At 45.6% G+C, this 26,434-nt stretch overlaps 7 protein-coding genes across 10 annotated transcripts; 4 read left to right on the top strand and 3 right to left on the bottom strand.

Annotated features, from left to right (window-relative positions):
- Nucleotides 1-335: 335 nt before the first annotated feature.
- LOC108088407 (histone-lysine N-methyltransferase SETD1B) lies at nucleotides 336-5,039 on the top strand. Its single transcript, XM_017186164.1, has 3 exons — nucleotides 336-440; nucleotides 2,032-2,898; nucleotides 3,327-5,039. The coding sequence occupies exons 2-3, from the start codon at nucleotides 2,079-2,081 to the stop codon at nucleotides 4,847-4,849; spliced, it is 2,343 nt and encodes a 780-aa protein (XP_017041653.1). The 5' UTR covers nucleotides 336-440; nucleotides 2,032-2,078; the 3' UTR covers nucleotides 4,850-5,039.
- Nucleotides 5,040-5,225: 186 nt separating this feature from the next.
- Nucleotides 5,226-7,674, bottom strand: LOC108088410 (cysteine-rich hydrophobic domain-containing protein 2). Its single transcript, XM_017186169.2, has 4 exons — nucleotides 7,445-7,674; nucleotides 6,693-7,103; nucleotides 5,862-6,072; nucleotides 5,226-5,795 (listed from the first exon to the last, which is right to left on the bottom strand). The coding sequence occupies exons 2-4, from the start codon at nucleotides 6,818-6,820 to the stop codon at nucleotides 5,628-5,630; spliced, it is 507 nt and encodes a 168-aa protein (XP_017041658.1). The 5' UTR covers nucleotides 6,821-7,103; nucleotides 7,445-7,674; the 3' UTR covers nucleotides 5,226-5,627.
- Nucleotides 7,675-7,881: 207 nt separating this feature from the next.
- Nucleotides 7,882-8,744, bottom strand: LOC108088411 (short coiled-coil protein B). The gene is made up of 2 exons (XM_017186170.1): nucleotides 8,557-8,744; nucleotides 7,882-8,479 (listed from the first exon to the last, which is right to left on the bottom strand). The coding sequence occupies exons 1-2, from the start codon at nucleotides 8,609-8,611 to the stop codon at nucleotides 8,127-8,129; spliced, it is 408 nt and encodes a 135-aa protein (XP_017041659.1). The 5' UTR covers nucleotides 8,612-8,744; the 3' UTR covers nucleotides 7,882-8,126.
- Nucleotides 8,745-8,768: 24 nt separating this feature from the next.
- Nucleotides 8,769-15,917, top strand: LOC108088406. The gene is made up of 6 exons (XM_017186161.1): nucleotides 8,769-8,868; nucleotides 9,218-9,452; nucleotides 9,521-9,618; nucleotides 10,250-11,313; nucleotides 11,968-13,521; nucleotides 13,588-15,917. The coding sequence occupies exons 4-6, from the start codon at nucleotides 10,701-10,703 to the stop codon at nucleotides 15,741-15,743; spliced, it is 4,323 nt and encodes a 1,440-aa protein (XP_017041650.1). The 5' UTR covers nucleotides 8,769-8,868; nucleotides 9,218-9,452; nucleotides 9,521-9,618; nucleotides 10,250-10,700; the 3' UTR covers nucleotides 15,744-15,917.
- On the bottom strand, nucleotides 15,806-16,971 carry LOC108088409. Of its 3 annotated transcripts, none has more exons than XM_017186167.2 (3): nucleotides 16,815-16,954; nucleotides 16,447-16,755; nucleotides 15,806-16,254 (listed from the first exon to the last, which is right to left on the bottom strand). In XM_017186167.2, exons 1-3 carry the CDS (start codon nucleotides 16,866-16,868, stop codon nucleotides 15,928-15,930), a joined length of 690 nt encoding a protein of 229 aa, XP_017041656.1. In that variant the 5' UTR covers nucleotides 16,869-16,954; the 3' UTR covers nucleotides 15,806-15,927. The 3 variants fall into 3 exon arrangements, with proteins under 3 accessions (XP_017041656.1, XP_017041657.1, XP_017041655.1); XM_017186168.2 differs by having other exon boundaries at nucleotides 16,447-16,752; XM_017186166.2 differs by having other exon boundaries at nucleotides 16,447-16,971.
- On the top strand, nucleotides 16,907-18,092 carry LOC108088408. Its single transcript, XM_017186165.2, has 2 exons — nucleotides 16,907-17,724; nucleotides 17,793-18,092. The coding sequence occupies exons 1-2, from the start codon at nucleotides 16,987-16,989 to the stop codon at nucleotides 18,051-18,053; spliced, it is 999 nt and encodes a 332-aa protein (XP_017041654.1). The 5' UTR covers nucleotides 16,907-16,986; the 3' UTR covers nucleotides 18,054-18,092.
- Nucleotides 18,093-18,332: 240 nt separating this feature from the next.
- Nucleotides 18,333-26,417, top strand: LOC108088405 (zinc finger MYM-type protein 4). Of its 2 annotated transcripts, XM_017186159.2 has the most exons (12): nucleotides 18,333-18,647; nucleotides 18,925-19,818; nucleotides 19,881-20,141; nucleotides 20,207-20,251; nucleotides 21,173-22,992; nucleotides 23,271-24,334; nucleotides 24,391-24,776; nucleotides 24,835-24,960; nucleotides 25,032-25,153; nucleotides 25,208-25,337; nucleotides 25,397-25,496; nucleotides 25,564-26,417. In XM_017186159.2, the coding sequence occupies exons 2-12, from the start codon at nucleotides 18,981-18,983 to the stop codon at nucleotides 25,736-25,738; spliced, it is 5,067 nt and encodes a 1,688-aa protein (XP_017041648.1). In that variant the 5' UTR covers nucleotides 18,333-18,647; nucleotides 18,925-18,980; the 3' UTR covers nucleotides 25,739-26,417. The 2 variants fall into 2 exon arrangements, with proteins under 2 accessions (XP_017041648.1, XP_017041649.1); XM_017186160.2 differs by lacking the exon at nucleotides 20,207-20,251.
- Nucleotides 26,418-26,434: the final 17 nt, after the last annotated feature.

The following is a 26,434-nucleotide window of genomic DNA, read 5'->3' as shown; positions in this document are numbered from 1 at the left end:
AACTGTAGCTTTCTGTGTGAGTGTGTGTGCACGAACCCATAAATTTATATATTCCCCGAAATAACCCCGTTCTTAAAAAAAAGAGCGAAATAAAAAACGTAAATGGCAGCGAAAGAAGAAAAAGCGAAAATAAAAAATAATAGGCAACTGTCTCTCCGGCAATCTCTCGCAATCTCAAAAACAACTAGCGACCATAACCATTATTTGTACCTTCCGAATATATATAACGCCGAAGCGCACACGCACACAGCCCCAGGTGGCCGTATACTTGCATGTGTATATAGTTGGGTTTTTGTAGGCCCGTTCGTCGCTTTTTCGAGTTGTAGTATTGAAATATGAAACAGTATTGAAATCGTCGTTAACGGCGACGGTTTGCTTTTTCGACGCTTGAAAACACTTGAAAACGCTCTCTTTTACTCTCTTTCGTGCTCCTGCTGCTGGTAAGTGCCTGTGTGTGTGTGTCGGTGTGCAAGGTGTTGCTCTGCTTTAGAAATAGTTAAATGTTTAAGTCGATTTATTTAAAGCTTGTTGGCTGGCATGTGCATTAAAATATCAGCGGGGACATTTAACTGATTAGCTCAAATTGTGTGAACCGCTTGTCAATGGACAATTTTTAATATTGAGGAAAACTTAACGGTTACGTTTTGTTCTTTTTCTTGAAAAATTCTCAACACATAATAAGCGTAAATTCGTGAGTGGCAGTGTGTTGGTGAACCGAGCTGAGACGAGAGAGAGAAAGAGAGTGCTAAAGCCGAAAAGAATTGGCTTACTCTCTCGCCACGCCGCTCTCTCGCAACTCTCTCTGTCTCCTTCTAATCCCCCTGCCCTCCCGCCAACAGCTTATTATCGTATCTTTTGCATTACAGTGCCCGCAGGCGATTTAAATTAAGTTGGCAATTACATTTCCGTCCGTGGTTAGAGTGCAATTCCGGAATTTATTAGTTCATCCCACGAGATGTTGGAACCCATTTTTGAAATCTAAGCTTACTTTATAGTAATATTCGATTTTAAGCTACCCCGACCACTGTGCCAATCTTGAGTCGCTAGAGAATTACTCAAAATTTGAGATTCAATTCTAGTTTCATCCCGCCACTTTCGCATAATTTCATTCATTGTTTACTCTTTTCTTGCGTATACTCATAAGTGTAAGATACGTAATCGCCTTCTAAAAAACGTATTTCAACGCTATATTAAACGCTATCTTGTTTACTTGCATTTGGAAATCACTATCTCGAAAATGTTCTGTTATTGAGTGTGTTCCACTTGCCTCGCTTGACTTTACGAATGTATCTGTATGCGGGAGAGTGTTTTTTACGTTTTTCTTTGCGGCCATTATTCGTTTTGAAATAATCAAAATCGATAAAAAATATATATATTTCCTCGGTTTAGATTTGTAAGCTCTTTTCGTTTTCGTGTATTTTCTCACTGGCGAGCGTGTCGGTGAGTTGCCACTTTTGATAGGTTTTGGAATGTGTTAAATAGTTGGAAACACGTCAACTTCACACAAACAAATGTGTATATGGAAGTAAATATTAAGTTGGTGGTGGATTCTGAAGACGAAAACCGAAAGATAGCCGAATCGAAGATAGTTACTTTTGACAAAAAAATCCAAAACTGGATTTTTTCCTTTGGCACAAAGCCAACAAGCTGGAATGTTGATATTGAGTAGGTTAAAGTACACAAAGCAAGTAGATGTTTTCCCTGGGTGAACAATAGAAAATCTTTTTATAAATTTAAGTTGAAATGCATATTGGTGGAAAGAAAAAAGTTTTGTGTTCGAATATTAATGTTTGTACAAACGTTAAAACACCTGTTATAAGTTTAAATTAAACTTGGCATAAAGAACAGTGGGTTATGTAAGTGGTAGTGATTCAGTTTTGAAACCACAAGTGTCACATTCTCAGGCCATACATTTTATGTTTGCAAGTTTTCCAAAACTTTTGGTGTCAAAAAGTTATTCAATATTGGTTCAGTTTTAAAAACTTTTTTTCCAAACTAATATTGAAATATTCGACTGCTTATTTCTAACAGGTGCAGTTACTCCAGGTTCCGAGGATTGCGCCATCAACAAAACATCCATGTTAATGCCACGTTATCTGGGCCTGAACGATAGCTCACCGTCGTCTGGCAGTCACGGACCTGCAGGAGCGCCCAGCTCCAGCTCCTCCTCGTCGCCGCCGACGACAGTGGCTGCCCACACGAAGATGCGACTGCTGAGCAAAGTGGAGCACAACATGCGTCAGAGCCAAGGTCACATCCCGAGCCATCCGAGCGGGCAGGACATCAACCACCTTCTGCAGACCGCATCCACGGGCAATGGAGTGGTGGGCGATGTCGACGGACTACTGACGCCCATGCGCATTAAGGCGCACTTGTCGCCACCCTACTCAGCTGGCAGCTCCGTCAAGTCTGAATCCCTGAGTTCAAACTCTCGTCCGGAACGCAACCTGTGGAGCCGGGCGGAAATGCTGGAGATGCTAAACATCATGCAGAACGTTAACGCCCTGGAGCAGCTAAACGACCGTAACGTGAAGAGCGAGTACGTTTTCCGGCAGATCGAGGAGGTGATGCGCAGCAAGGGCTACGTGAAAAAGTCCAGCATGCAAATCTGGACCAAGTGGAAGTTCCTTAAGTCGACGTACAACACGACAACGCGCCACGGAACGGGAGTGCCCAAGGTTGTGCCCGAGGAGGTCTACCGGGTGCTCTGCCGAATGCTAAGGGACACGAATCATGGCGGCAGCAGCGGCAATGTCAACGGCAGTCTTAGCGAATGCGGAAACTCAATGGATAGCTCCAAGACGACCGGCGAGGAAGCCAAGGAGGACATCCTGGGCGTGGAACATCCGATCTTCGGCTTCCGACTGGGACCCATAAAACCGGAGCCAATCGATACAGGTGAGTCACGTTGTCGATTCAAACTTTGATTATCTAAAAATATAAATTCGCTTACGGGTACGTATCCGGTATCTGGTTTGTAAATAAATTTGGAATTTAAGGAATGCAAAATGCATTCATTAGGAAAATTGTTTCCATTATGACCCATTAATTGAAAAAGTGATAATTTACCATCAGTGATATAATTTCTATAAAATTAATTGCGGTACATGCGAGATTTCCAAGTAAATAAAAATGATATCCGATAATGCTAAAAATGGCAATAAAAGAGTTCTAAACATTATGTGTTTTTTTTTTTTTTTTTTTGAATGCCCTATGCGGTCAGTGGGAAATTAGACAATTTGATTTTATTTGATTTCACAGAGCATTATAATTTGACAAATACATAATTTAATACTTACATATTATGTATTACATATGCATTTTAGGCTATGAAACGTCTCAGAAGCCGGACTTGGTATCCGAACCTGATATGGAGTCGTTTGACTACGAGGCTGAAAGCTCACACGCCGACAATCAGGATCAGGAGGACATGCCACACATGCCGTTCATAGTTTCCGTGAAGCACGAACCCGACATGGACCTCGGCATGGACACAACAAATACACCGCCGCCTACAGCGCCAGCCTCGCCCTCACCGCCTCCAATGGCGTTGGACGAGACCGACGATGATTCGGCTTACTCGTCCACTCCAGCGGTTCCCCCTCCCCTGCGCGTAGCCTCCTTTGCCAAGGACGATCTGCGGCGACCCACCCATGGCATTTTGCAGATCGATCGCCCGCCGCCGTCGCTTTCCAAGATGGGACAACAGCTGCCCAGTCCGGGACAGATGGGCCGATCCCTGCCGCTGCCGAGCACTAGTAGCATCAACTTTGTGCATCCGCATAGCAAGCTGATGTTGCCCCGCAAGCAGAATCCGAATAGCAGCCAATCCGGATTGCGTTTGCCTAGGGACGTCAGTGTCCAGCCGACGGGCATGCGCATGAAGACGGTGCCGATGAGGGATACGGGCTACTCGCTGCGACCGGAGCGCATGATCCCTGATCTGGAACAATCGATGACCAGTCCACCGCAGTCGCCGTCTACGATGGCTGCCCTCTTGGGCCGGGGACCGCCGCCGAAATACCCGATGTCCGGGCAACAGACAGGCGCCTCCACCAGCAGACAGGCCCACATGATGTCCTCCCACCAGTTGACCCCGATGCAGCATCAGCAGCTTCAGTCGCGAAAGCGTCGGATGGGACAGAGTCCGGTCATGGGCATGCCTGTGCCCGTGAAGCTACAGCGCAGCTCCAATTTGTACGAATCAACGCCGAAGGGAATTCGATCTCACTCTGTGATGGGGGAGGAAAGTAAAAAGAAAACGAGCGAGGAGGAGACAAAGCAGCGTATGAAGCGCAAGGAGGAGATGTTCGCCAAGGAGCTCACTCAACTGGCCACTGCTATGCGATCGGCTCAAAAAGAGATGCTGCAAGACTTTTTCATGCAGCAAAAGGAGATCGCGCGACGGGAGCATGAGTTCCAGATGAAACAGGACACGATAGTAATGCAGGCACTGCGAAGGCAAACGAATGCGTTGCTAAAAACAGCAAGAGAGCTGGTTAACGAAAATACCGAGGCAGCTAAAACCGAGACAGAGCCTAAGAACAGGGACATTCCCGAAACTCAGATGCCGTTTGAGCCGGAAACAGAGCTGAAAGCTCCCGAAAGCGAAGAGGAAAACTTGGTGGGAGATGGGGAAGCTGATGATGAAGTTGAGGAAACTATTGGGGAGCCTGAAGATGAAGATCATGAACTAGACGATGAGGACGAAAACGATGAAGAGGAGGATGGCGAGGAGGAAGATGAAGATGATGAAGAAAACCTGGGCAACGATAGCGACTTGGAAATGTCAACGCTAGCCATGTCTGAGTGCTCCAACCAGGTGGAAATCCTCGGGGAAGAGCAGTAGGCTTCTCCCCAACATTCCTTCCCATTTCTAAGTATTATCCCTTCAAGGCAAACACCATTGTTAATACCGATTCATTCCAACCACATTCCTTAAGCTATATCCTATATATATTCCTAGAGCCAGAACCCGCGCATTGTTAAAAGACTTGATTATATTTAAGCATTAATACATAAATGAAACCTAAAGTAAACTACTGTATTTATTGTTCATCGACCGTCTATGCCCTAAAGTGCTGTAAAGTTATTAAAACCACAAAATACTTAGGTAACCATATTATATATATCAAAATATATATGTACCTTGTACAATAACAAAAGAACATTTATTTTTAGTAAAGATTGGTAGTGGAAATTTACCCTTACAAAAAAACACATAGTTTGTAAAATCAATTAAATTTCCTATCAAGAAATGTATTTAATATTGCATTAGTTTTAAAACACAAATTTGAATTTACAACTAAACGAAATCAATAATCAGGGTGAAGCGCCCTAAAGTTACGAAAAAACAATCTTACTAGCTAGTATTTTTGCAAAAATTAGTTTTAAACTAAACATTAAATAGTACTAGCTTAAAATGACAATCTGCGAGTGCACTAATTAGGTAATGCCCATTGTGTGCTGTGCTTGCCTGCCTGACCTATGGATTAGTGTACTCCTATCTCCGCAGATTTGCACGATCCGTAATCGCCTAAAGCAAAGTGTTAGCAGCTAGTGTTTATTTTACAATTACAATTACCCAGCGTTAACGCGCCCACGACCCACCCTTCTCCATTCGGCATTTAGTCGGGTCGATAGATTGGCGTTTTGGGTATAAATTCAATTAAAATAACATACTCCATCATGGAATTGGAATCACATTGTTGCTTATGCAGTCGCCAGTGCAGGCCCAGCTTATGATATAGATGATTATTCTCCCATTCAAACAGCTTGTCTAGGGTAAGTTGTGTCTGCAAGAGGAATTAATTTCCGATTACGTGACCATAACGGCGTATTCAGATAAATTTTAATCTTACGCGTTTGCTGAGACAAATGACGGGCCAGAGGGAACAGCCGAGAGTGCAGCAACAACAAACACAGCCGCAAAAAAGCCACTTAACGTTGACGGGTAGGGATTTCTTTAGCACTCCGTTAATCCGGCCCACCGTCGCCTTGAATTCTTCTGGAGCCACGCGGGACAGCAAACCGCAGGGGAACTCCGCGTTGAAGCGATTGCTTAAGCCAAATCTGTGAGCGTGTATGGGAAATCAAGTAAATTAGTAAAGGTAATTATCAAGCGGTGCAAATATTATGCCCTGACTCATCTCTTATGCAACCTGTAATTGACAGCACCAACGCCACCTAACAAAAAAAAGGGGTCAAGTGGTATCAATAGCAAGCACCTATGCCGAAATTAGGCGGCAGTTACCTTGAACTACATTTTATTTGGGTGCCGAGCAGTATTATTGAAAATAATGTTGTTTTCACAGCTGCTAATAAATATTGAACATTGATATCAAGAGTCCCTATTATAATTCTCTTTATCTACTTGATTTTTTAATGGTTCCTAAAAAAGCTAAATTAAATGTTATCATTACCATCATGTTCTCAATGCCTCCTTTCAGTTGGAAATACAAAACAACAATGCTACCAAGTTCTGATATAAACTAAAATAATTATTTAAAACTTTATCTATCAATAGTGTTGTACATTAACCTCAACTGTATTACTTCTTACTGATATATGTAAAGTGGAGATAACTGTCTTTCTGAATGGAGTTAGGTTACGAAGTACAAACTACTCTATCTCTGTGGGTTTTCAGTTCTTCGCCTTATCGCTTATGCCGTATCGCAGACCTATGTACTTACACCGTCATGTTTCCCGCGCCGCGAATAATGATAGGCTCCTGAACCGGCGCGACCGTTTGATCCTGGAAGTGCTCCAGATCGTCGAGCTGCTCATCCTCGTAAATAGCATCAAAGTCGGAGAAGGACATGGTTGGGCCAGGCGGATGAGTGAGTGAGTGGTTTGTTTGCTATGAAGTTTGGGTTGCCCAGAAATGGATGACGAAATGGCAGGGGAAACAGAGAAGAGCAGCAGGCGCTCCAGCTGTGCCAAGTGGGAGGTCAAAACATGTTGGCTGGCTGCCGTTGCTGGCGCGGATTGGGTGAACCTTTAAAGTTGTCCTTTGATAAACAGATTGACGGCTGCTGCTTCCGCCATAAAATGTGGACGTCGGCTGCGTTTCCGAGTGATGCGATTATGACGTCTGGCTTCCTCTGTTGACGCAAATGCGTGGGTGGTGCGGGCAAGGGGCGGAGTGGGCGGTGGCATTCAAAATAAGGTGCATATTAAAAAATAATAAATGCAGCGTGTATGTGTGTGTGGGTCGATTTACAACACTGGCCGCTGTCGGGATTGTTGTTGCTTTTTCATAAGATCGAGCGGGAGGGGGGCGAGATTTTAAACACAAAGAAAGGCGAGCTAAGAGTTTGTTTTCCTTTAACAGACACAAAAATTGAAATTTTGCACTTAAATATAAATACTATACAGGAAAAAACAACAACGCAAATGTTTTGTTTTGCCCACACACACAATGCACTGGCGCACACACACACACCTTTTGCAGCGTATTTCGCAATCACTTTTCTTCCTGGTTAAGTTGTTTATGAGCAATCCAGCGATCAGTTTCTTCGTTTTTTTCAGGATTTCACAGCAGTTTTCGACAATTTTCGGTGCCTACGATTTTAACACGCTTTCTACGTTTTCCGAATACGAAAATAGAACTTCCAGCTCGCTGCTGAATTTGTTGTTGCACGACCACAGCGAACAGCTGGTGGAGCAGGGTTGCCATGCTGTAGCATAGGTGGCAGCCCTTGCTTTTAGATTGCCCTAACGCTGGATAATGCTGACTTATAAGCTATCTCTACAATAACAGCTTTTATATATAGAAAAATGAAACTAAAAAGAATGCTGCAGCTGAATTGGTTTTTGAACGACTGTTACAAATAGCTGTCTTATCAGAGTTGCCAGCCATTATCTTTTTGAAATCTTTAATTGCGAGGGGGTGGTATTGATTTATTAATTATCTATATAAATAAATTACTTTTATGTAATGTATAAAATACATAGCGCGCCATAAGCTTAAGCCTAAATAAAGACAAATTCGACGTTTGGGCAACGGAAACAACATTGCAATAGCTTAATTTCGATTGTTTAAGATTAAAATATATGTAGCTCTAGCGTGAACGAGAAGGCATATTTGAGATGGTTTTTGGTTTCCACTTCCGGAGCACGGAGGACTACTTCTTCTTCGCGGCATTGGGACTCGTGGACTGGAACACCGAGGACGCAGACATCAGGTTCTCGATGTACTGGCCCAGCACTTGGTTTTCAGAGCGTAGCTTGAGATTCTCCTCCTTGACGGAATCGACTCGTTGCGACAGATCATCTAGGGTATTTTGGAGTTCCAGGACCTGCGTGATAAGCCGGGCCTTTTCCTCCCTATCGTCCTGTGCCATTTCCATGGCCTCCAGTGAATTGTGCGAAGAGTCCGGCGTGGAGCTCCTGTTGGTGAAGGAGGAGCGCAGTGAGTCCATCGATCTTCCATTGGGCATGTGCCCCGTCGCCGAGGGTTCGTCGTCCTGAATAACCACTGTTTTTTTTCAAGGAATAATAATTGATAACATCATCATTTGGGACTCGCCCACCTACAAAAAAAATTTCACTCACCCTGCGGATCTTCATCCATATTAGGAATGCTGTCATCGTTATTTAACAGGGACATGGCTGGCTATATTTAAAGGTCCTTTCTGTCGATTATAACTTTTATTCAGTAAACTTTCGCTAAATTTTCACTTAAAAATTGACACGGAAAAAGAAAAACTACCACTTTGGGCTATGCGACGATAAGCAACACTGGTTGCAGGCGCTGCCGTTGTTTGAAAAGGCCGGCACTTTCCAGCACTAGAAGACGTTTTATAAGAAAGAAGAAGCAGTTGCAATTATTAGACATTAAACAAATACTATAAAGATAACAGTACAGTAAGTTTATTTACTTAAAAGTTTTTAAATGTGTTTGAAAAATCCTTTCCTTTTGTAAGTTCTGTGAATAAATTTTTTCCTTATTCCACTTCAAGCTATTTTTGGTTGTGCCTTAGAGATTATAGATTATAGCCGACCCGAAAGTTTGTTTACGCAAAATATGTAACAATCAGAAGTTCGTTTTAGAAAAGGTATTTAACAAGAAAAATCCAAAGTGAAACAAAGCAGCTTGAGTAGGTTTATTTCCGCCTTTTCAAAATAACCGACAACAGGCGCACACAATTCGGGGCCAGAGTTGCCACCTTAGTCGTTCGATCATAGAAATTAAAATACACACATGCTTTTGCAGTTTTTAATATCGCTGGACAGAACGCTTCCGTTTTTAAAGGAGTTCGGATTTCCCCGACTTGGAGCCGAGTTTCTTGTTAACAAAACTTAAGAACAGTGGTCCACAACTGTGTCGATTTTAAGAAGATTTCAGTGCGTATTCATCTTCGTACCCAGTTTGCCACAATTGTACGAGGTCGAACGCATTTAACACCCTCGCAACAACAATCCGCCGTTCAATCAAACGGAAAAAGCAGGTAAGCGTTTGAAAGCATAATTTTAGGTTTTACCTGTATCCTTATCTAATTGTTTGTCATTTTATTAGTGAGCTCTCTTCGAACATCATCCCAGTATCCTGGTTTCCGCCTCCTTTGAGGCTGCACATTTCGCTACGCTCCGCGGGCAAAACGGAATTTATTAAAGGTAAGTAATCAGTTGGATTCGGCGAAACAAAGGTGTAGGCTTTCTAGAAATGAAAAAATTAAGGCCAAAAGCCATTTAGTTCTTGCTAAAATCCCTGCCAGTTCTTCCAAACCCAGATAAGACGTTTATGTTCTTGTGACATTGGGAGCACTACGTAACGTCGGCAAGGAAGATCCGATTTAGGTTCGCAATTTTAGTTCATACATAAAACCATAAATGAGGGATATAACTACAAATGGGCTATAAATAGGGACAGGTCATTTTTGAGATAACAAAAAATCTTTGGGCAGCATAACTAAAAATGGTATCAAAATTCAATATGTATCCAGTGTGACCGTAGTTGGCTAAGGGGATGATGACAAAAGGCCGCGGGGAATTCGTCGGAAGATGTCTTTAACAAAACAGATCTAGCAATAAAAATGATTTGCAAATTTATGTAGAAGTTATTAGTTAAAGTTTAATTAACAGTTTTGAGAGAGGACATTTAAAAAGAGTTCAAATGTTTCACGAACATCAACAAAATTTACAAAGGATTTGGTTCATTTAAGAAGCGGAAATTGTTAACTTAATCATAAACTTAGTTAATGTTAAGAATATATATTTAATCTAAACCCTTTTCAACCCCTAACAGGTCAAATCAAAAACAAAAATAACCGTAAACATTTAAAAGAAAATCGCCATCCTAATCATTAAATAATACCATCATTAAATAATACCAAAGTCGATAAATACATACAATGAGTGCAAATAAACGCGCGAAAACAATAACTTTTATTTGAAAACTTCAATATACGTTGTATTGCGAAAATGTAACAAGTGAGTGCCAAAGAGGAAAATAATAATTAAAAGGCAGACAAAAAATTTTTGAATAACAATAATAACAGAAGTGCAAAACAGGAATAAAAAAAATACTAAATTCAGTGCAGAGTGTAAAATGCCAAAAACTTTTGTGCGCCTCAACGTACAAAAATTGTAAAGACGCGAGAACGGGGAAGAATTAACGTTGCTTTTTTATTAGTTAAAGTGTGCTGAATTCCGTTAGGGAATATAAAGAAAACATATTTGAAAGATAAAAGACACCAATGCTGCCAATGTCGATGGCCACGGCGGAGGCTAAGCAAATCCAGAGGGATTCGGCCATCTCGGTATCGCCAACGAACGGAGGAGGAACAACCAATGGTTCTGGAGGCGTCTCCGTCTCCGGCGGAAATGGCAGTAGTCTCCTGACCCTGGCTCCTCGTAAGGAGGAACTCCGATTTTTGCCTCTCGCATCCATGGGATCAAACAAGACCTGCAACATCACCATCAGCAATGTCCAGCCGATGAAAACCAAACTGACGACGGTGAACATTGTTCCGGGTTCACTAAAAAACCCGACAGGATCGGCACCCAGCGCAGGAACTGCTCCATTTTTCCAGTTAGTTCCTTCGGCCAGTAACCCCAGCCAGCCTTTGGTGGCCATACTTGCACCCAATCGCAAGACCAATTTGTTAGGAGGACCTGCACCCAGTCCCCAGCCAGTGGTGATACGTTCTGGGACGCCTTTGAACAAAAATAGTCTGACTATCCACAGCAATGGCATAGCCACCATGACGCCAGCTGGAGCAGGAGGATCGGGAGCAGGTGGTGCTGCAGGAGCAGGAGCGCCAATTACACTGCTTAACAAAACAGAGCTTCCAAAGAAAATACAAGCGGGTGAGTAGGGTTTCCCCCGACCCACATTATATAAGTTAGACCCCCCGATCCCAAAATAGGATTCTCAATGGATCCCGAATCGAAAGGTAATCCGGAAAATGGAAAATGGACAGTGCTCGAGTGCGAATATATGTGTGTGTGTGTGTGTGTGTGTCTGTGTGTGCGGGGCAATCTTTATAGTTTACTTTCGTTGCTCGCATTGCTGCGGGTTTAGTTTTTAGTTGCTCTTCGACTGCTGCACATTTCATAACACCAAAAACGATTTCAAACGAGCCGAATTAATAGGGTTTGTGTGCGTGTGCCGATTTTCAGATATAAATTCAATCATTTAAGATAGTTACATTCCGTAATGGGAACACCGACACCGATTGAAAAACGAAAGTACGAAATACATTTATTACTCTTCTCTATATATGCTGGTTTTATCAATAGCAATATGCAAAAGGCGGGGTAGCAGCAACAGCAGCAAGAAAAAATAAATAAAAAACACAAACGACAATGATGATGACGATCAGGTTTTTGCAACTTGCAATAAGAGGAGAAGATTTTGTGGATCGGCGGGCGGGGTTCAGCGGAGGATAAGATTGCCTTTGGCTGACTAATTAAAGAAAAGTCAAATGCTAATTTTTACTTTTTTGTCGTTTACCTATATAGCACCAGTCCAGATTCCAAGCACGGGTCCAGCGCAAATCTCCTTACTGGCCAATCCCCTCAAGCCACGTGCTCCATTGATACTTAGCAAGGTGGCGGTGGACAAGTTGCGTCTGAAGTTCAACCAGTTCAAAAATAATCCCAATCCCCCGGTGCTCAGCAAGGCCAATCATGTCAAGAAACTAGTGCCCCCGCCAAGCAGCAGTGGCGAAAACATGGCCAGGACTACCCAAATCAACAATAACAACAACAATAACAATAATAATAGCAGCCAAGTTAAGGCGGTTATTCCCGTCAAAGCCATGTCCATTAACACTGAAGAACTGCCTACGAATAACAACCAGAGCCTTATTAAAGCTAAACCACCAGCAATGAAGGTAGTTCCTCTACCAATCCAGGATACACCCACTGTTATGGCAGCCAAATCGAACTCACACCAGGAGGTGGCCAAACCCACGCCTAAACCCACTACGAAACCGGAAGAAATGACCAAAAATGGACCAGCCAAGGAGACCAAGAAGCCCAAGGAACCTGCCCCACTGCAGAAACCAGAGCCAATCGTAAAACCTAAACTCCAGCCAGCAGTCGAAAAGGAATCCCCCAAGCTGCAGCGTTCAAAATCCTTTGTGGCTACTCAGCCATCATCCCCGATTGCAAACAACGAGAGACGACATTCGGTGGCCATTATGGCGAAGGAGGTGGATGTAATTGAGCAGCCCAGTGCTCCCATCGAGACCATCACCATAGATGACGACGAAAGCGAGGATGAAAAGGAACAGGAAAGGGAGAGGGAAAAGGAGAAGCCGCCAAAGAAGGAAATCGTTATGCCCATTCTGCCCGCAGGCATAACCATTTCCACCACCAGTCGATCAGCGGCAAAACCAAAACCCGTGAGAAAAGACTCCTGTGTGACAACAATCTCATCCTGTGCCAGCGGCAGTTCGTCCAACAGCGATGTGGAGGAGATTCGCTCGCCAGTTAAGAATATCGCGGAAGAACTCAGTCAACTTCCGGGCATAAGCATCATTAAGGCCGAGTCCCTTCCGCTGTCCAAGGAGGACTTTGAGCGCTCATTGCGCTGCGACGAACAGGTGCCCACCTCACCACCCAAATCGTCCTCCTCCTCTCCTCCATCCTCTTCCTCTAGAGCGTCTACTTCGGTTTCGGAAACGGCATCGCCTCCCAAGCTAACTGATAACATACCATCACGTCTAGCCTTAAAGAACGGAAAAAAGTCACAAGATCATGAGGCGGCAGCATCTGTTGGCAGTCGGGCTAGTGTACTCAGGAAGAGCATGATGCAGAACCTGACCATGCTGAAGTGGCGCGGCCAGCAGCCGGCCAACCTGCAAAACTCTACGATGCGGTTTGAGTTGAATCGCTTGAACCTCCTGCAGCTGAATGAGCGCTGTGAACCGCGCCAAGGACCAGCAGGATACTTTGAGCGGGCTCTGTTCGATCGTCCTGGCCGAAGACCCTCAGGCAGCATCCATCCGCTGCTCTACTTGTGCCAGCGATGCAACTGTCACGGTCCTGCAGCCGATTTTCTGGCACCACGTGAGTAAAAATTGGCTTTTCGCAGAGTTCGAAACTCTATATGTCAACTATGATGTTCTCTTTCAGATTACTGCTCCGTCAGTTGTGTACGACGCGCTCAAAAACGTCGTCTGCCGCAGAGCTCGCAAAAGGATAGCAAGATTAGTCGTACGCAAGTGGAGCAAACAGCTGAAACAGTGCCAGAACCATCACAAAAACCTCAGGGAAACCACAAGTCTCAATCAAAGTCGCTGGCTGCCATCCAAGAACAGATGCAGCAGCGGCCAAAGGACAAGGCTCGCAAGCCGTTCCGCTGGAGCGAGTACCTCAAGACTAAGGGTAAGGATGTGGCAGCGCCCATCCACCTGTTCCTCAACCCATTTCCTATCACTCCTAATTGCTTTGAGCGTGGGATGAAGCTGGAGGCCATCGATCCGGAGAACTGCTCGCTGTTCTGTGTGTGCAGCATCGTCGAGGTGCGCGGCTATCGTCTGAAGCTTAGCTTTGATGGTTACTCCTCCATGTATGACTTTTGGGTGAATGCCGACTCGCAGGATATCTTTCCGCCTGGATGGTGCGACGAGACGGCCCGCGTACTGCAGGCGCCCAAGGACTACAGCTCGGAGCGCTTCAGCTGGAGCCGCTATCTGGTGAAAACCGGTGGCAAGGCGGCTCCGCGCTCCCTCTTTGCGCACTTGAGCATGCAGCCGCAGATGGGAGTTCGGAACGGGTTCGCCGTGGGCATGCACCTCGAGGCGGAAGACCTAAACGACACGGGCAAGATTTGCGTGGCCACCGTTACGGATATTCTGGACGAGCGTATAAGGGTTCACTTCGATGGCTGGGACGACTGCTACGACTTGTGGGTGCACGTCAGCTCACCTTACATCCATCCTTGCGGCTGGCACGAGGGTCGCCAGCAGCTGATCGTTCCGCCGGATTACCAGAAGTCGGTATTCAACTGGGCGGACTACATATCAGAGGTGGGCGGAGTGGCGGCCTCAAAGGAGCTGTTTAACCCGCGACAGCCCATGGAGTACCAGCCACGCATGAAACTGGAGGTGGTGGACCAGCGCAATCCCTGCCTGATCCGCCCGGCCACTGTGGTTACTCGCAAGGGCTACCGAGTTCAACTCCACCTGGACTGCTGGCCGACGGAGTACTATTTCTGGCTAGAAGACGACAGTCCGGATTTGCATCCCATCGGCTGGTGCGAGGCCACTTCGCACGAGCTAGAAACCCCGCCTGGTTTTCTGCAACCCAAGTCCCTGATGCCCTGCGACGTGGACGGATGTCGGGGCTATGGCAATGCCAAGCGCTTCAATCTTAACGTACACGCTTTGCGGGATTGCTGTCCGTATGCGCCGGAAAACTGGCGCCAGTGGCGCTCCAAAACGGTGAAGCCACCGCGCGTCTCGCCCGAAAAGATCCGACGCGGCTGGGCAAAAAAACCAAAGCGGCCCAGTTCCGAAGCTAAGCAGGTCGTTAAGGATAGCACGCAGCCCGAGGAGCCCCAGCTGGAATCCGATGTTAAGGATGAGCCAAAGGAGAAGACGTCTCCGCGTCAAGAAAAGGTTGTGAAAGAGCATAAATGCGACGCCGAGGAGTTACCGGACCAGCGCTCTCTGTCCATAGCCAAGTCCATAGTCAAGGAATACGGACCACAGTTCCTGCAAAACTATCGCCTCTGGCAGCAGAACAGCGCATTCGATTTGGAGCAGGTACGCACCAATCCTCTGCACTGGACTAACTGGGATGTTTACGAGTACGTGGAGCGCGCCCTCGACTCTGCGGACATTGCCAAGACAATCATGGATCAGGACATTGACGGCAGGGCACTGCTAATGCTGGGGCGCAACGAATTGGACAAGTACCTGAAGCTCAAAGTTGGACCGGCGGTGAAGCTCTACTCACTGATTGTCAATCTTCGTATTGCGGTCGTCTGCAAGTTTGAGACCAACACCACCGGATTGGCGATTAACGCCGATGCTGCGATTCAGCCAGAGAAGGGGGAGCAGAAAGAATCGCTGCCTGCCAAGAAACAGGAGGAGCCACAGAGCAACGGCTACAAAATGGGCATGGGTGGGGAACTTTCCGAGAGCGGGGACGAGGAGGACGTGGTGCTGGACAGCGAAGACTTCCAGAGCGTCAAGCCAAGCAGCTTAGTGATTGACGAGGATATCGATGGCGATGTGGTGATGGTGCCGCTGGAATCGCGCATGCCCATGACCACGACTTCCTAGGACTCCCTGCCAGTCCGCTGCATCCGTTGATTGATTTGTAAGATTATTTTGTTGCACCGGCCTCGGCCCTTTCGGGTATTAATATTATTGATAGTATTTATTATGTAAGCCGCTCCGAATCCGATTGTTTGTTTTTTCCCCACTCTCCAATAAATGATCCCTCTAGCTATGTAATCTTTTTGTTTTACAAACTATTTCTTTCGGCCTCCGAGGTAACCGACTCGTTTTCTCTTATTATTATTTCCTCCTCCACGGGCAGAACTAAAGTGCCATCGACTTCGAAGAGTACGTCGTTAAACAAGTGGGTCACATCCACAAAGAGCTGGAACTGCTCCATGTTGTCGTAGCGCAGATTGTTTACCTCCTGGTAGTTTTGAAGCGCTGTAAGCAATTGCAGATCGGAAAGAATTTGTTCTTTTTTTAGTATTGTCATCAAAGCCTTGAGATCCTTTACGCTTAACGTCAGGAAGGAATTGTCTGTAAGAACTTGGGTGGCTATGGGTAGAATTTTCTGGAAAAAACAGGGATTTCAAGCTATATTAGTTATATTAATTTCCTAAAATTAAATAAATAAATATTTAAAATTTTAAAGATTATTAATTTTACTTTTTTTTAATGATCAATTCTGTGTCATTAAAAGTTAAAAAAAACTATTTAAAGTTAACACCATTTTTAGCTAAACTCCATCCTAATCCATCCTTACCTTAGCCACCAGATCTGTTAATGCCAGATGATTGTGCTCACTGGCCAGATTAAATATTTGCAGCACCACCTCCATTGGCCAATCCTGACGGGCCAGTTTGTCTATATAGCAGTCGAAAAAGTCCAGCATATTGTACCGTTGAGCCAGCAGCATAAGATCGCCACACATGTCGATGGTGACTGCATTGCAGACCTCGTAGGTGTAGATATAAAGGAGCAAGGCCTCATAGGCAGAGGGAGAGGCATCATCCACTTTGATTACACCCTTGTTCTTCTGAAATTCGGTATCCCTTATCAACCGCTCAAACTCCTCGGAGGAAGAAATGAGCATCACCTGGTGGCAACGGAAGATTCTCTGGGAGGGCTCACCCTTAACCTTGTCCTGATACCACACATGCAGCTCACAATCCGATTTTTGGGCATTTCGCAGGAGATCCAGGCGACGTAGCTTACAATTCATAGTCACTGGGGATTTTTTAGGGAGGTCTGTTTATTTAAACGACACAAAATCAAATACGAAATTGGGGTTTTCCTGGCAGGAATGTCAGACTCTGGGGAAGAGGGCACCGGCGAAAACCACCAGAGTAGCACCATTGAAAAGAACTCTCCCGCGGATATTTTCTGGGAAGCGGAGGAGGAAGATCACGTGAATGGAGAAAATGAGGAGCCACAAGAGGAGAGTAGTTCTCCTCTAAGTTTCAAACCCAGGGTTACTCCCGTGGTTCCGAGACCCACCGTGGCATCGGAATACGCTTCTTCTGTGCAATCGAATTTTGGAGAAATCCCGAGCCCAGAGGGTGAACCCACTCGTTTAACTAGTAAAATCCGCCGATTGGAATACTTTCGCAGTGGAGTCGATGCCGATTGTCAGGTACATGTTTTGAGTACCTGTGCCCCTTCGGATGATCCGGAGGGCAGTGTCTGCTACAAGAAATTCGGCTGCCACCGGATTTTCCTGGCCACCGCCTCCGACAAACTGGAGCATGATGTGTATCAAAATAAACAATGGAACGGTGTTCTTCAAATTAATGGAGTTTCTCCAGAAAGCGTGGAGCTTTTTCTAGAGTTTATATATACCTTTGAGATCACCTCATCGTTGGTTCAATTGAGTATGGTGGGGGATATATTCATTCTGTCCTGCGCCTACAACATGCCTGAGCTCCTGCTTTCCTTTTCCGAGAAATTGAAGGAGATCGAATGGCCAATAGATGAAATCTTTCCGGCTTTTGAACTAGCGTTTCGGCACAACATGTTCGATCTGGAGAGGATTTTAATGGAGGTTGGTTATAAATTTATATATATTAATTATTAAATACATGCATACTTTAATCACCTTTTGTCCTGCAGAAAATTATGGATAAAGCCAATGATGTCAGCCAGGAACCAAGTCTAATGAAGCTACAGGTTTATGCCTTTAACTATGTGATCCAGCACTGGTTGGTGATGGAGTTGGTGCCCTTGAAAGATCTAATGAATTTAGTGAAGCAATACCAGGAGATTAACGAAATTACTTTCACAAATACCACGAAATTTCCTCACTTTTCCAAGGTTATAAAACATTTTCCCAATGTTCTTTTAGATGCAGAGGGAAATATTTTCAGATTTTAGATGGGGATCACTAAATAAAATATCTAATATTTAATAATATATTTTTTGCTTTGGGGTTTTTAGTTGGCCCGTAACCGAATTTCCATATCAATCTAATGCATGAAGTCATAAAAATCTGTTTAAAAAATTGCAAATTGCAAATAATAAAAAAAAATTGTAGGAAGAATTTTGAAAGTCAAACAACGGGTACTGTCAACCCGTCTGACTTATACATTTGGGATAATTTAGGACCTACATCGCGGTATATTACGGTATATACCAACCGCCAAGCGAACGCGTTATGCGAGGGCCGCATTTGGTACACTGGTGCGCCATTTTACTCACATAAAGCCGAAAAACTCACAGTGGCCAGAAAACGCAAAATTGCACAGTGCAAAAAGGTGTTTAGAATTGTTGAAAAGTTTTGCTCGAACCGTGAGCCGATCGTTAATAATGTGCCCGCCTCTGCAGCGATGAGAGGCAGTTAATTTGCGGCAACAGACGCGCTTTCTACAACACTCGTGCCGCCCCAACGTCGTCGGTTTCGGGAATATCCAAATAAATACACATTAAAAAAGAGGCGCCAACGCCGTGCATCCGAAGCCGAAAGATAATGCAAGTGCAGTAATATTAATTGACTTATAATCGACGCATACATAAACACAGTGCCTCTCTTTTTTTGTCCCCCCTTTTTTTTCTGGAGGCGCATGTTTTGTTTTTTCGTGCACTGTACCGTTGGCCCGTGTGTTTGTGTGCGTCGGTGAACCTGTGAATGTGTGTGTACACATTTAGGCGGCAATGGTGTGAGGCCCTGGCCAGCCGATAGTCCACGCGCAGCGATATTTATCGATAGATGTTGTCCTAACCATTTGTTGTTTGTTTTCCTCTGCAGTTTTCATGTTTAAACAACCGCAAATCTCGAGCATCGGTTAAAAAGCAACTACTGAAATGGAGGAGATATCCAGCCTAGATTCGTTCGGCGCCGATTCCAATGCGCGAGCGGACTCGACCACCCCCAGACAAGAGGACCAGGAGCAGGATCAAAATCAGCCACAGGCACCGGAAACTCTGGATACCCCCGCTTCCCCGCCAGCGGAGGATGCAGTTGCCCAAGAGACAGCACCCCCGCCAGTGGACTCGGCCAAAGAGCCGGACGACGAGTTTGAGCAAATATCGGAAGGCTCCTTGGACGCCGATGACAACCAGTCGCAGGAAAAGGCGGCCAGTCCACAGGTAGACCCCGTGGAGGCAGTGGCGCCCCCCGAAGAGCCTCAACAGGCCGAGGAGAACCAGGCTGATGAGGATGAGCAACCACAAACAGAAGCGGTTAGCGTAGATCCACAGGAAGAGCAAGATGAGCCGGAGGAGGAAACGGATGCGCTCCAAGCCACTGCGGAGGAGGAGGCGGAGGCAGCTGCTGCCGATGCCGCAGCAGATCCAGATGCGGTGGACGGTGGCCCCGCCTCCCCAGAAGCCATGGATGTGGATGACGGTGAAGGTGAAGCTGATCATGAAGCAGAAGAGGATACAGCCCATGAACCGGAGGCGGCCGACGACGTGGAAATGCATTCCGTGGGCGGAGAGTCGCAGCTGGCAGAGGATGCTGAACCACCAGAAGGTCGCGACGAGGTGGACACAAGTCTAGAGGAGCAGGACCATGGCCAATATCCAGACGATACGGAGAAAGATGTTCCCGCCGATGAAGATGACAATCCGGAAGCCGATGCGGAATCGGAGCAGGTTGAAGAAGCAGCAGAGGAAGGTGGCGAAGCCGAGCATGGCGATGGTAAGCTGTTAAGATAAAGAATATGGTTTTAATTATTAATTATACATTATATAAATTTTTAGACACTGTTGAGAATGTGCTAGAGCCCGAAGAGTCGGATGTTTGCCTTATTCCCGACGATCAGGAAGCTGAGGTTACCGAAGCTGAAAAAGAATTGGCACGCGAAAATGCCGAGAAGGCTGCCGAAGAAGAGGAGGCCGAGGAACGGCAGTCTAAGACACCCGACAACGATGGAAGATCTTTGGCAGATGGCCCCGCCGATCCAGAAGGCGAAAGTGCCACTGTCGCAGATCCCACCGAGGAATCGCCGTCTACTCCGAATGGTATGTGTTCACGCAAGCTATTTAAATGTCCCATCCCACATCTACTCTATCCGTTTTGCTCGCAGATGCTCAAGCTGGAGCTAAGGCGGCGGCAACAGGAATTGCTGAAGGTGAGCAGATTTGAGTTATATATGGGTCACTAACAATTGTTTTTCCTGCGTTGTATAATTTTTTCTTATGTTTTTATTACTATGCGGCTTTTTAAAAGCTTTTGCATTGAACCTTTAGTTTTTTTCTTCTTATGACACTTATACCCTTTGAAGCACACATTTTTCTAATATGCTTATTTTCGTAAAGATAGTTGCCTTTTATGTTTTGGGGTCGCTGATTTCAAATTTGATATCCATTTTCAAAATTTTTTAAATTTAAATTTTGTTTTTTTTTTAATTTTTGTTTTTTATAAAATTTTTGTAAAAATCTCTATATTCTACTTCTTTTTACTTAGATCCGTAGTTCTAAATTTCGAAAATCTGATGTCAAAATAGTAATCAGCGACCTCGAGAACCCCCGTATACACATTTTCATACTGATATAGATAGGCTTCACTACTTCGGTCCGCCGTATTGGATCAGCCTTTTTTCAAAATCTGATTACAAATCCTTAATCAGCGACATTGAAAGCGTTTATATCTAAAATTTCATATAAATCCGCCAAAAACTTTTCAAGATAATGAATTTTTTTTTGCAAATGACCTTTTTTACGGTTTGTTTATTAATATTATAAAACTCATTAAAAGCTTTCGATTAAAAAGTAAAAATATCGAGTGCTCAACATGTTAATATAGTAAATTTCAATAAAAAATTATAAAAGTCAAGTTACAAAAACTTGAAAACTGAAAAAAATGATAGTTCGGTGGGATATACGTCTTCCCACCGTGCCGCAAAGGGTTAAACCGGGTTTCTTTGTTTAATTCTAAATTTCAAACTTAAGCTATAATTTCTACACTAGATTTTGCTTTGTCCACCTGTTGATTGGAACACAACTTTGTCACATTACAATTATAAAAAATTAATAACCCAATTTTCTATTAGACGATGGAACAGATCAGGCCAACGAAGAGGAGACCGGCGGCGATGCTCCCGATGCAGACGAGCCTAATGCGGAAGAATCTTTCAGTGCCGCAGCAGGCGAACTAGGGGCCAGTCCAAAAATCATCATCAGTTGGATCGTTGGCAGCGTTCAGAAATGCAAGCAGTGCGGCAATGAGAAGAACTGTGGATTCCGGTATAAGCGACCCGAAGACGCAGAGGACAAAGATAAAGACAAGGACAAGGGGGAGGGTGAAGAGAAGGCAGAGGAGGAGGCGCCGCCGGAGCCTGTCCCTAGCGGGTACGACTACATCTGCGACACTGCCTGTGTAAATGCCCTGCTAGAGGAACAACCCGGCAAGTACTTTGTGCGCCGAAAGAAGTTTCTGGTGGAGGAAGTGGTTCGGGAAGAGGGCACCGACGAGGCAGAGGAAGAGGCAACTGAGGAAGAAGAGACTCCCCACAAAACTCACGAGTGTCTGCAGTGCAAGGAGCAGATGCGGTGCAAGTACTTTATCAAGCAAGACCAGGATTGCTTTTACATCTGCAACGACGACTGCTTCAATCTGCTCAACTCAGAGGAACCAGACAAGTTCAAGCTGAAGCGCCACTCGATTCGAGTGCGCAACATTGGCGCCACAACGCTTCAGCCGCCGCAGAACTCACCTAGCAAACGAACCGAGAGCAGCGTTGTGGCCAGGACGGTGGCCGAGGCGGAAGCAGCGCGATTGGACAGGATCGAAAGCTTCAGAAGGCGTTGCGCAGACTGCGAGACGGAGATCAATGCCAACGAGAAGCAACTCATGTGGGAGACCATGGACTTCTGCAATGAGGTGTGCCTGGGCAGCTATCAGCGCATAATTGGCTCCAGCTGCGAGACCTGCAAGCAGGAAGTGAGCTCCACAGCTCTCGGCAAGTATTGCGTGCGATTTGGTTTCGATGTGCGGCAGTTCTGCTGTGCCGGATGCCTGAACACCTTCAAGAAGGGTTTGAAGACGTGCTCCTGCTGCCAGAAGGACATCAGTGGCGGCCAAGAAGGCTTCCTAGCCCCGGTCGGAGACAAAGATCAATTCAAGGACTTCTGCTCGCAGGCTTGCCTCCGTCGCTACGACAGCATGTGCAATCTGCGCCGTAAGCTGCGCACCGATGTGTGCGGCGTGTGTAACAACGAGAAGCCAGTGCGAGTGGAAATGCTACTGGAGGACAGGGAGCACTATTTCTGCTCGAATCCATGCTTCTCGGCTTTTAAGTTTGTGAGCAACGTGAACGCTGATCCGTGTGCCATGTGCTCGAAGTACTTTGAACGGCGGAGCGCCGAGGCCTACACGATTTACAACGAACAGCAGTCACCAAAGGTCTTCTGCTCGCGAGTCTGCATCAATGTCTACATAATTGTGAACAGGCACATCGTGTCGTGTCAATGGTGCAAGGTGAAGAAGTACAACTTTGACATGATTTACCAAGTGAGCGGTGAGCAGGAGCACGAGACCCTAACCTGTTCCATCAATTGCCTGACCATGCATGGCGTCAGCTGCAACATCTCCGCGCGCGCGGTGACCAAATGTGACAATTGCTCCAACTTTAATACGCCGCAGTATCACCTCACCATGTCGGACGCCTCGATGCGCAACTTCTGCACCTACCAGTGCGTGATGCAGTTTCAGAATCAGTTTGCCCGCGCTCCTCTCACGCTGGACAGCGGTTTGCCACCCAGCAGTAGCTCAAAGTCCCAGCAACAGGGCTCAACTCGAGGAAGTAAAAATACGCCACCTTTCCCGACGGGTTTGCCCAAGCGTGTCAAACTGAAGTTATCACAGCAGCAGGTAAGTCCGCAGGATGCCACAAAATCTAATATTGTTGACATCTTTTAAATTGCAACACTATTTTCAGTGTTGTAATACCATGTTGATAACTGTTATACAAATTATATAGGGTTGCCTGTTTATAGGAATAGTTGAACTGATAATGCTTACTTCAAAAAAAAAAAACTACCCTTAAGTCATTATTAATTTTCGATGTTGACTAGAAATAGTGAAAGTGTGGGTTATGAATAACTTTAATGTTTAATTGATTAATCTCCTTACTTTCTATTCATTTGCAGGGTGGAAAGAATGCTAGTGGAGTCAAGAAATCTGGAACCGGCACCATGCTACCAGTTATATCCACTGTTCAGTCACTTGCTAGCGGCGAAACAGAAGCCCGACTTGGCAATTTGACGGTGCGTCGCAAGCGGGGTCGCCCCCGGGAATCCGGAGCTTCCCCGCCGCCGCTGTCCATGCCAGTGGCTCATACGCCAGCACCGCGAGGAAGACCCCGCAAGCACGTGGACTATTCGGCGCGGTCCCCGTCGCCGTCGTCCGGCTCCCACCCGGGAATCCCTGTCAGACGGAACACCACCACGAGCATGGATTTCGGCCCGCCAACGGTGTCGGAGACCAAGATCATCACAGTGCCACCATATCCAAAGGCAGTGCGCAACGTAAACATCAGCTGTAAGCCCTTGACAGTGTCCACAGGAGAGCAGTGCTCTCCGGACGTTCGCGACTGCGCCACCCAGACGGAAAAGGATTACTCAAACAAGGTGCTTATCCCGGTTCCGGTGCCCATATATTTGCCGCAACCCATGTACATGTACTCGCTTCCGTTCCCCGTGCCCGTGCCCATTCCTCTGCCCATCCCAGTGCCAATTTTCATACCCACCACGCGCAACACCTCGCAAGGCATTCTAAAAGAAATCAAAAAGATTCAGGACAAGATGCCAGAGGATCCGCTCGAGGCGGAGTTGCTCATGATGGCCGAGATGGTGGCGGAGGAAAAGCACGAATCGGACTCCGATTCGGATAACGAGATCAAGCCAGATCCGGGACTTGTAACGCTGCAATACCAGAACAGCCTAGAATCCGTTGCTCAGCAGCAGCAGCAACAGCAAGTGGTAGACGTCAGTGGGGCGGGACACAATCCCTATGGCGATGACATGCTGCAGATTGCCCTCAAGATGGCCACAGGCGATTACGACAATCACCATCAGACCTCCACCGTGGATCTGGAAACGTCGATGACAGCGAACACGATCAGCAGCCAGTCACCGATGGGCCACGACGGAATGGGCCAGATGGGAGTGCATCACCTGGACCAGCAGCATCATATGCTCGATGCCACGCAGCGGTAAGCTAAATAAAATGATAACCTGGAATGCATTGAGCATTATGAACTATTTGTAGATCCCCCCGAGGTCGTAAGCGCGGCGTAGGCACAGTTATGGAATCGCCCAACCGAAACAGCCGCTCCCCGGTAAAGAGACAACGCGGCAGTGAAATGGACCACTCAGCCCTGCAACAGCAGTCGCAACAGGCACAGCAGCCGCAGGAGAAGCCCGATGCCCAGATGTTCCTTAAGTACACCTTCGGTGTGAATGCGTGGAAACAATGGGTGATGACCAAGAACGCGGACATCGAGAAGAGTTCGATGCGCCGGCGACCGTTTAAAACGGAACTGCTCCAGATGACCGCGGACGAGCTAAACTACTCACTATGCCTTTTCGTAAAGGAAGTGCGCAAGCCCAATGGCACGGAATACGCTCCGGATACTATTTACTACCTTGTTTTGGGTCAGTGACTGGAGTTTTCTTGAAAAATTAAACTAATTACTTTTTTATTCACAATTAGGCATTCAGCAATATTTGTACGTGAATGGACGCATAGACAACATATTTTACGATCCATATTATGAGCGGTTTACGGAGTGCCTGGATGAGGTGGCGCGCAAGTTCTCTGTGCTATACAACGATTCGCGTAAGTTTTATTGTTTTGCAATGAAAACAACCAATTGTATTACATTTTTAAAATCATTATTTTATTTACAGAATACATTGTCACACGAGTGGAAGAGGAGCATTTGTGGGAGTGCAAACAACTGGGCGCCCATTCCCCGCATGTCCTTCTCAGCACGCTCATGTTCTTCAACACGAAACACTTCAATCTGACGGTAAAATAAATCTGCAAAACGCTTTTTTTCGTCAGTAACATTTATCTTTTTTAGACCGTGGAGGAACACATGCAGTTATCCTTCTCGCATATAATGAAGCACTGGAAGCGCTCATCACAAAATTCCAAAGTTCCTGGCTCACGAAACGTGCTTTTACGATTCTATCCACCGCAGGCGGGACTGGGTATGTCGGGGACACAGTTTATATTATTATGATTTTCTATAATAAATTTGTTTATGCAGATGCAAATCCCCGAAAGAAGAAGGTTTATGAGCAGCAAGAAAATGAGGAGAATCCGCTGCGCTGTCCCGTCCGCCTATACGAATTTTATCTCTCTAAATGGTTAGTAGCTAATATATTTCTTGATTCAACGCTCGACCTCTACTTACGGCTTTATTAATTCCGGCAGCCCTGAGAGCGTGAAGACCCGCAACGATGTGTTTTATCTGCAGCCCGAGCGCTCTTGTGTCCCCGACTCTCCGGTTTGGTACTCGACACAAGCCTTGGGGCAGGACGCACTGCAACGCATGTTGCATCGCGTAAAGATGGTCAAGGAAATCAACATTGCGCTACTGACGACTTAATGTTTAGTTAGGCAGTTATATCATTGTGTACGTGCAAGGCTTGTCCTGCAATGACACCCGGAGGACAATTCTTCGGCTTGGTGCTTAGCACGAGTTTGTTTGCGGGCAAAACCAAATAGGGCTAACCTAGGAGCGAGAGTTGTGCTATATTATAAATTGTTTTAAACTTATTTTTACGCAAATTTTGATTTTCTATACTTGCGATAGCGTTGAGAGAGGAGACCTTGTATAAATTGTGAACGATAAACCAAGCCCATCTCACTTTCGATTGAATTAAAATAAACTAGAAAACAACAATCAACAATCCACATACGAAACACCCACACACACGCACACACATGTAGGACACCCTGAGACATCTTCATTAGTTTTAGGATCGTAAGCCAGACCCCCCACGCATCTTTAGTCATTACTTAGATTGTTTAGGCGATAAGGCAATAAGGATGTGCCCCGACCGGATAAGTGCATGTATGTATGTACATAGATCGACGATAGATGACCACACAGTGAGTGTACAATGAGAGTTGTACATAGGATGCGACCATTAACAATTAGCCGCGCTGTTGTTGTAAGTGTTGAAATGTAAAATGCTGTACTCCTTAACTGCAAGAACGAAGAGAGCATGTAGCGTAATTGCGTGTACATGTCTATATATAAATACATACATACTTTCAATGAATTACAGTGCTGTTTTGT

This window comes from Drosophila ficusphila, unplaced genomic scaffold (genome assembly GCF_018152265.1).
Source record: "Drosophila ficusphila isolate 14025-0441.05 unplaced genomic scaffold, ASM1815226v1 contig_791, whole genome shotgun sequence".
Taxonomy (NCBI): domain Eukaryota; kingdom Metazoa; phylum Arthropoda; class Insecta; order Diptera; family Drosophilidae; genus Drosophila; species Drosophila ficusphila.
The sequence above is the reverse complement of the archived record's forward strand: the minus strand, read 5'-3'. Positions and strand labels throughout refer to the sequence as shown.

What these genes read in the sequence shown, in the direction of transcription:
- LOC108088407 (XM_017186164.1), top strand. Translation starts at nt 2,079, where the DNA reads ATGTTAATGCCACGTTATCTGGGCCTGAACGATAGCTCACCGTCGTCT. An exon ending in ACCGGAGCCAATCGATACAG is followed by an intron (nt 2,899 to 3,326) that starts GTGAGTCACGTT and finishes TATGCATTTTAG; the next exon opens with GCTATGAAACGTCTCAGAAG.
- LOC108088410 (XM_017186169.2), bottom strand. Translation starts at nt 6,820, where the DNA reads ATGTCCTTCTCCGACTTTGATGCTATTTACGAGGATGAGCAGCTCGAC. An exon ending in GGCGCGGGAAACATGACGGT is followed by an intron (nt 6,073 to 6,692) that starts GTAAGTACATAG and finishes ACACGCTCACAG; the next exon opens with ATTTGGCTTAAGCAATCGCT. An exon ending in TCATTTGTCTCAGCAAACGC is followed by an intron (nt 5,796 to 5,861) that starts GTAAGATTAAAA and finishes TTCCTCTTGCAG; the next exon opens with ACACAACTTACCCTAGACAA.
- LOC108088411 (XM_017186170.1), bottom strand. Translation starts at nt 8,611, where the DNA reads ATGTCCCTGTTAAATAACGATGACAGCATTCCTAATATGGATGAAGAT. An exon ending in TATGGATGAAGATCCGCAGG is followed by an intron (nt 8,480 to 8,556) that starts GTGAGTGAAATT and finishes GAAAAAAAACAG; the next exon opens with TGGTTATTCAGGACGACGAA.
- LOC108088406 (XM_017186161.1), top strand. Translation starts at nt 10,701, where the DNA reads ATGCTGCCAATGTCGATGGCCACGGCGGAGGCTAAGCAAATCCAGAGG. An exon ending in TCCAAAGAAAATACAAGCGG is followed by an intron (nt 11,314 to 11,967) that starts GTGAGTAGGGTT and finishes TTACCTATATAG; the next exon opens with CACCAGTCCAGATTCCAAGC. An exon ending in AGCCGATTTTCTGGCACCAC is followed by an intron (nt 13,522 to 13,587) that starts GTGAGTAAAAAT and finishes GTTCTCTTTCAG; the next exon opens with ATTACTGCTCCGTCAGTTGT.
- LOC108088409 (XM_017186166.2), bottom strand. Translation starts at nt 16,905, where the DNA reads ATGAATTGTAAGCTACGTCGCCTGGATCTCCTGCGAAATGCCCAAAAA. An exon ending in TAACAGATCTGGTGGCTAAG is followed by an intron (nt 16,255 to 16,446) that starts GTAAGGATGGAT and finishes TGTTTTTTCCAG; the next exon opens with AAAATTCTACCCATAGCCAC.
- LOC108088408 (XM_017186165.2), top strand. Translation starts at nt 16,987, where the DNA reads ATGTCAGACTCTGGGGAAGAGGGCACCGGCGAAAACCACCAGAGTAGC. An exon ending in TGGAGAGGATTTTAATGGAG is followed by an intron (nt 17,725 to 17,792) that starts GTTGGTTATAAA and finishes TTTGTCCTGCAG; the next exon opens with AAAATTATGGATAAAGCCAA.
- LOC108088405 (XM_017186159.2), top strand. Translation starts at nt 18,981, where the DNA reads ATGGAGGAGATATCCAGCCTAGATTCGTTCGGCGCCGATTCCAATGCG. An exon ending in ATCGCCGTCTACTCCGAATG is followed by an intron (nt 20,142 to 20,206) that starts GTATGTGTTCAC and finishes TTTTGCTCGCAG; the next exon opens with ATGCTCAAGCTGGAGCTAAG. An exon ending in TGAAGTTATCACAGCAGCAG is followed by an intron (nt 22,993 to 23,270) that starts GTAAGTCCGCAG and finishes ATTCATTTGCAG; the next exon opens with GGTGGAAAGAATGCTAGTGG.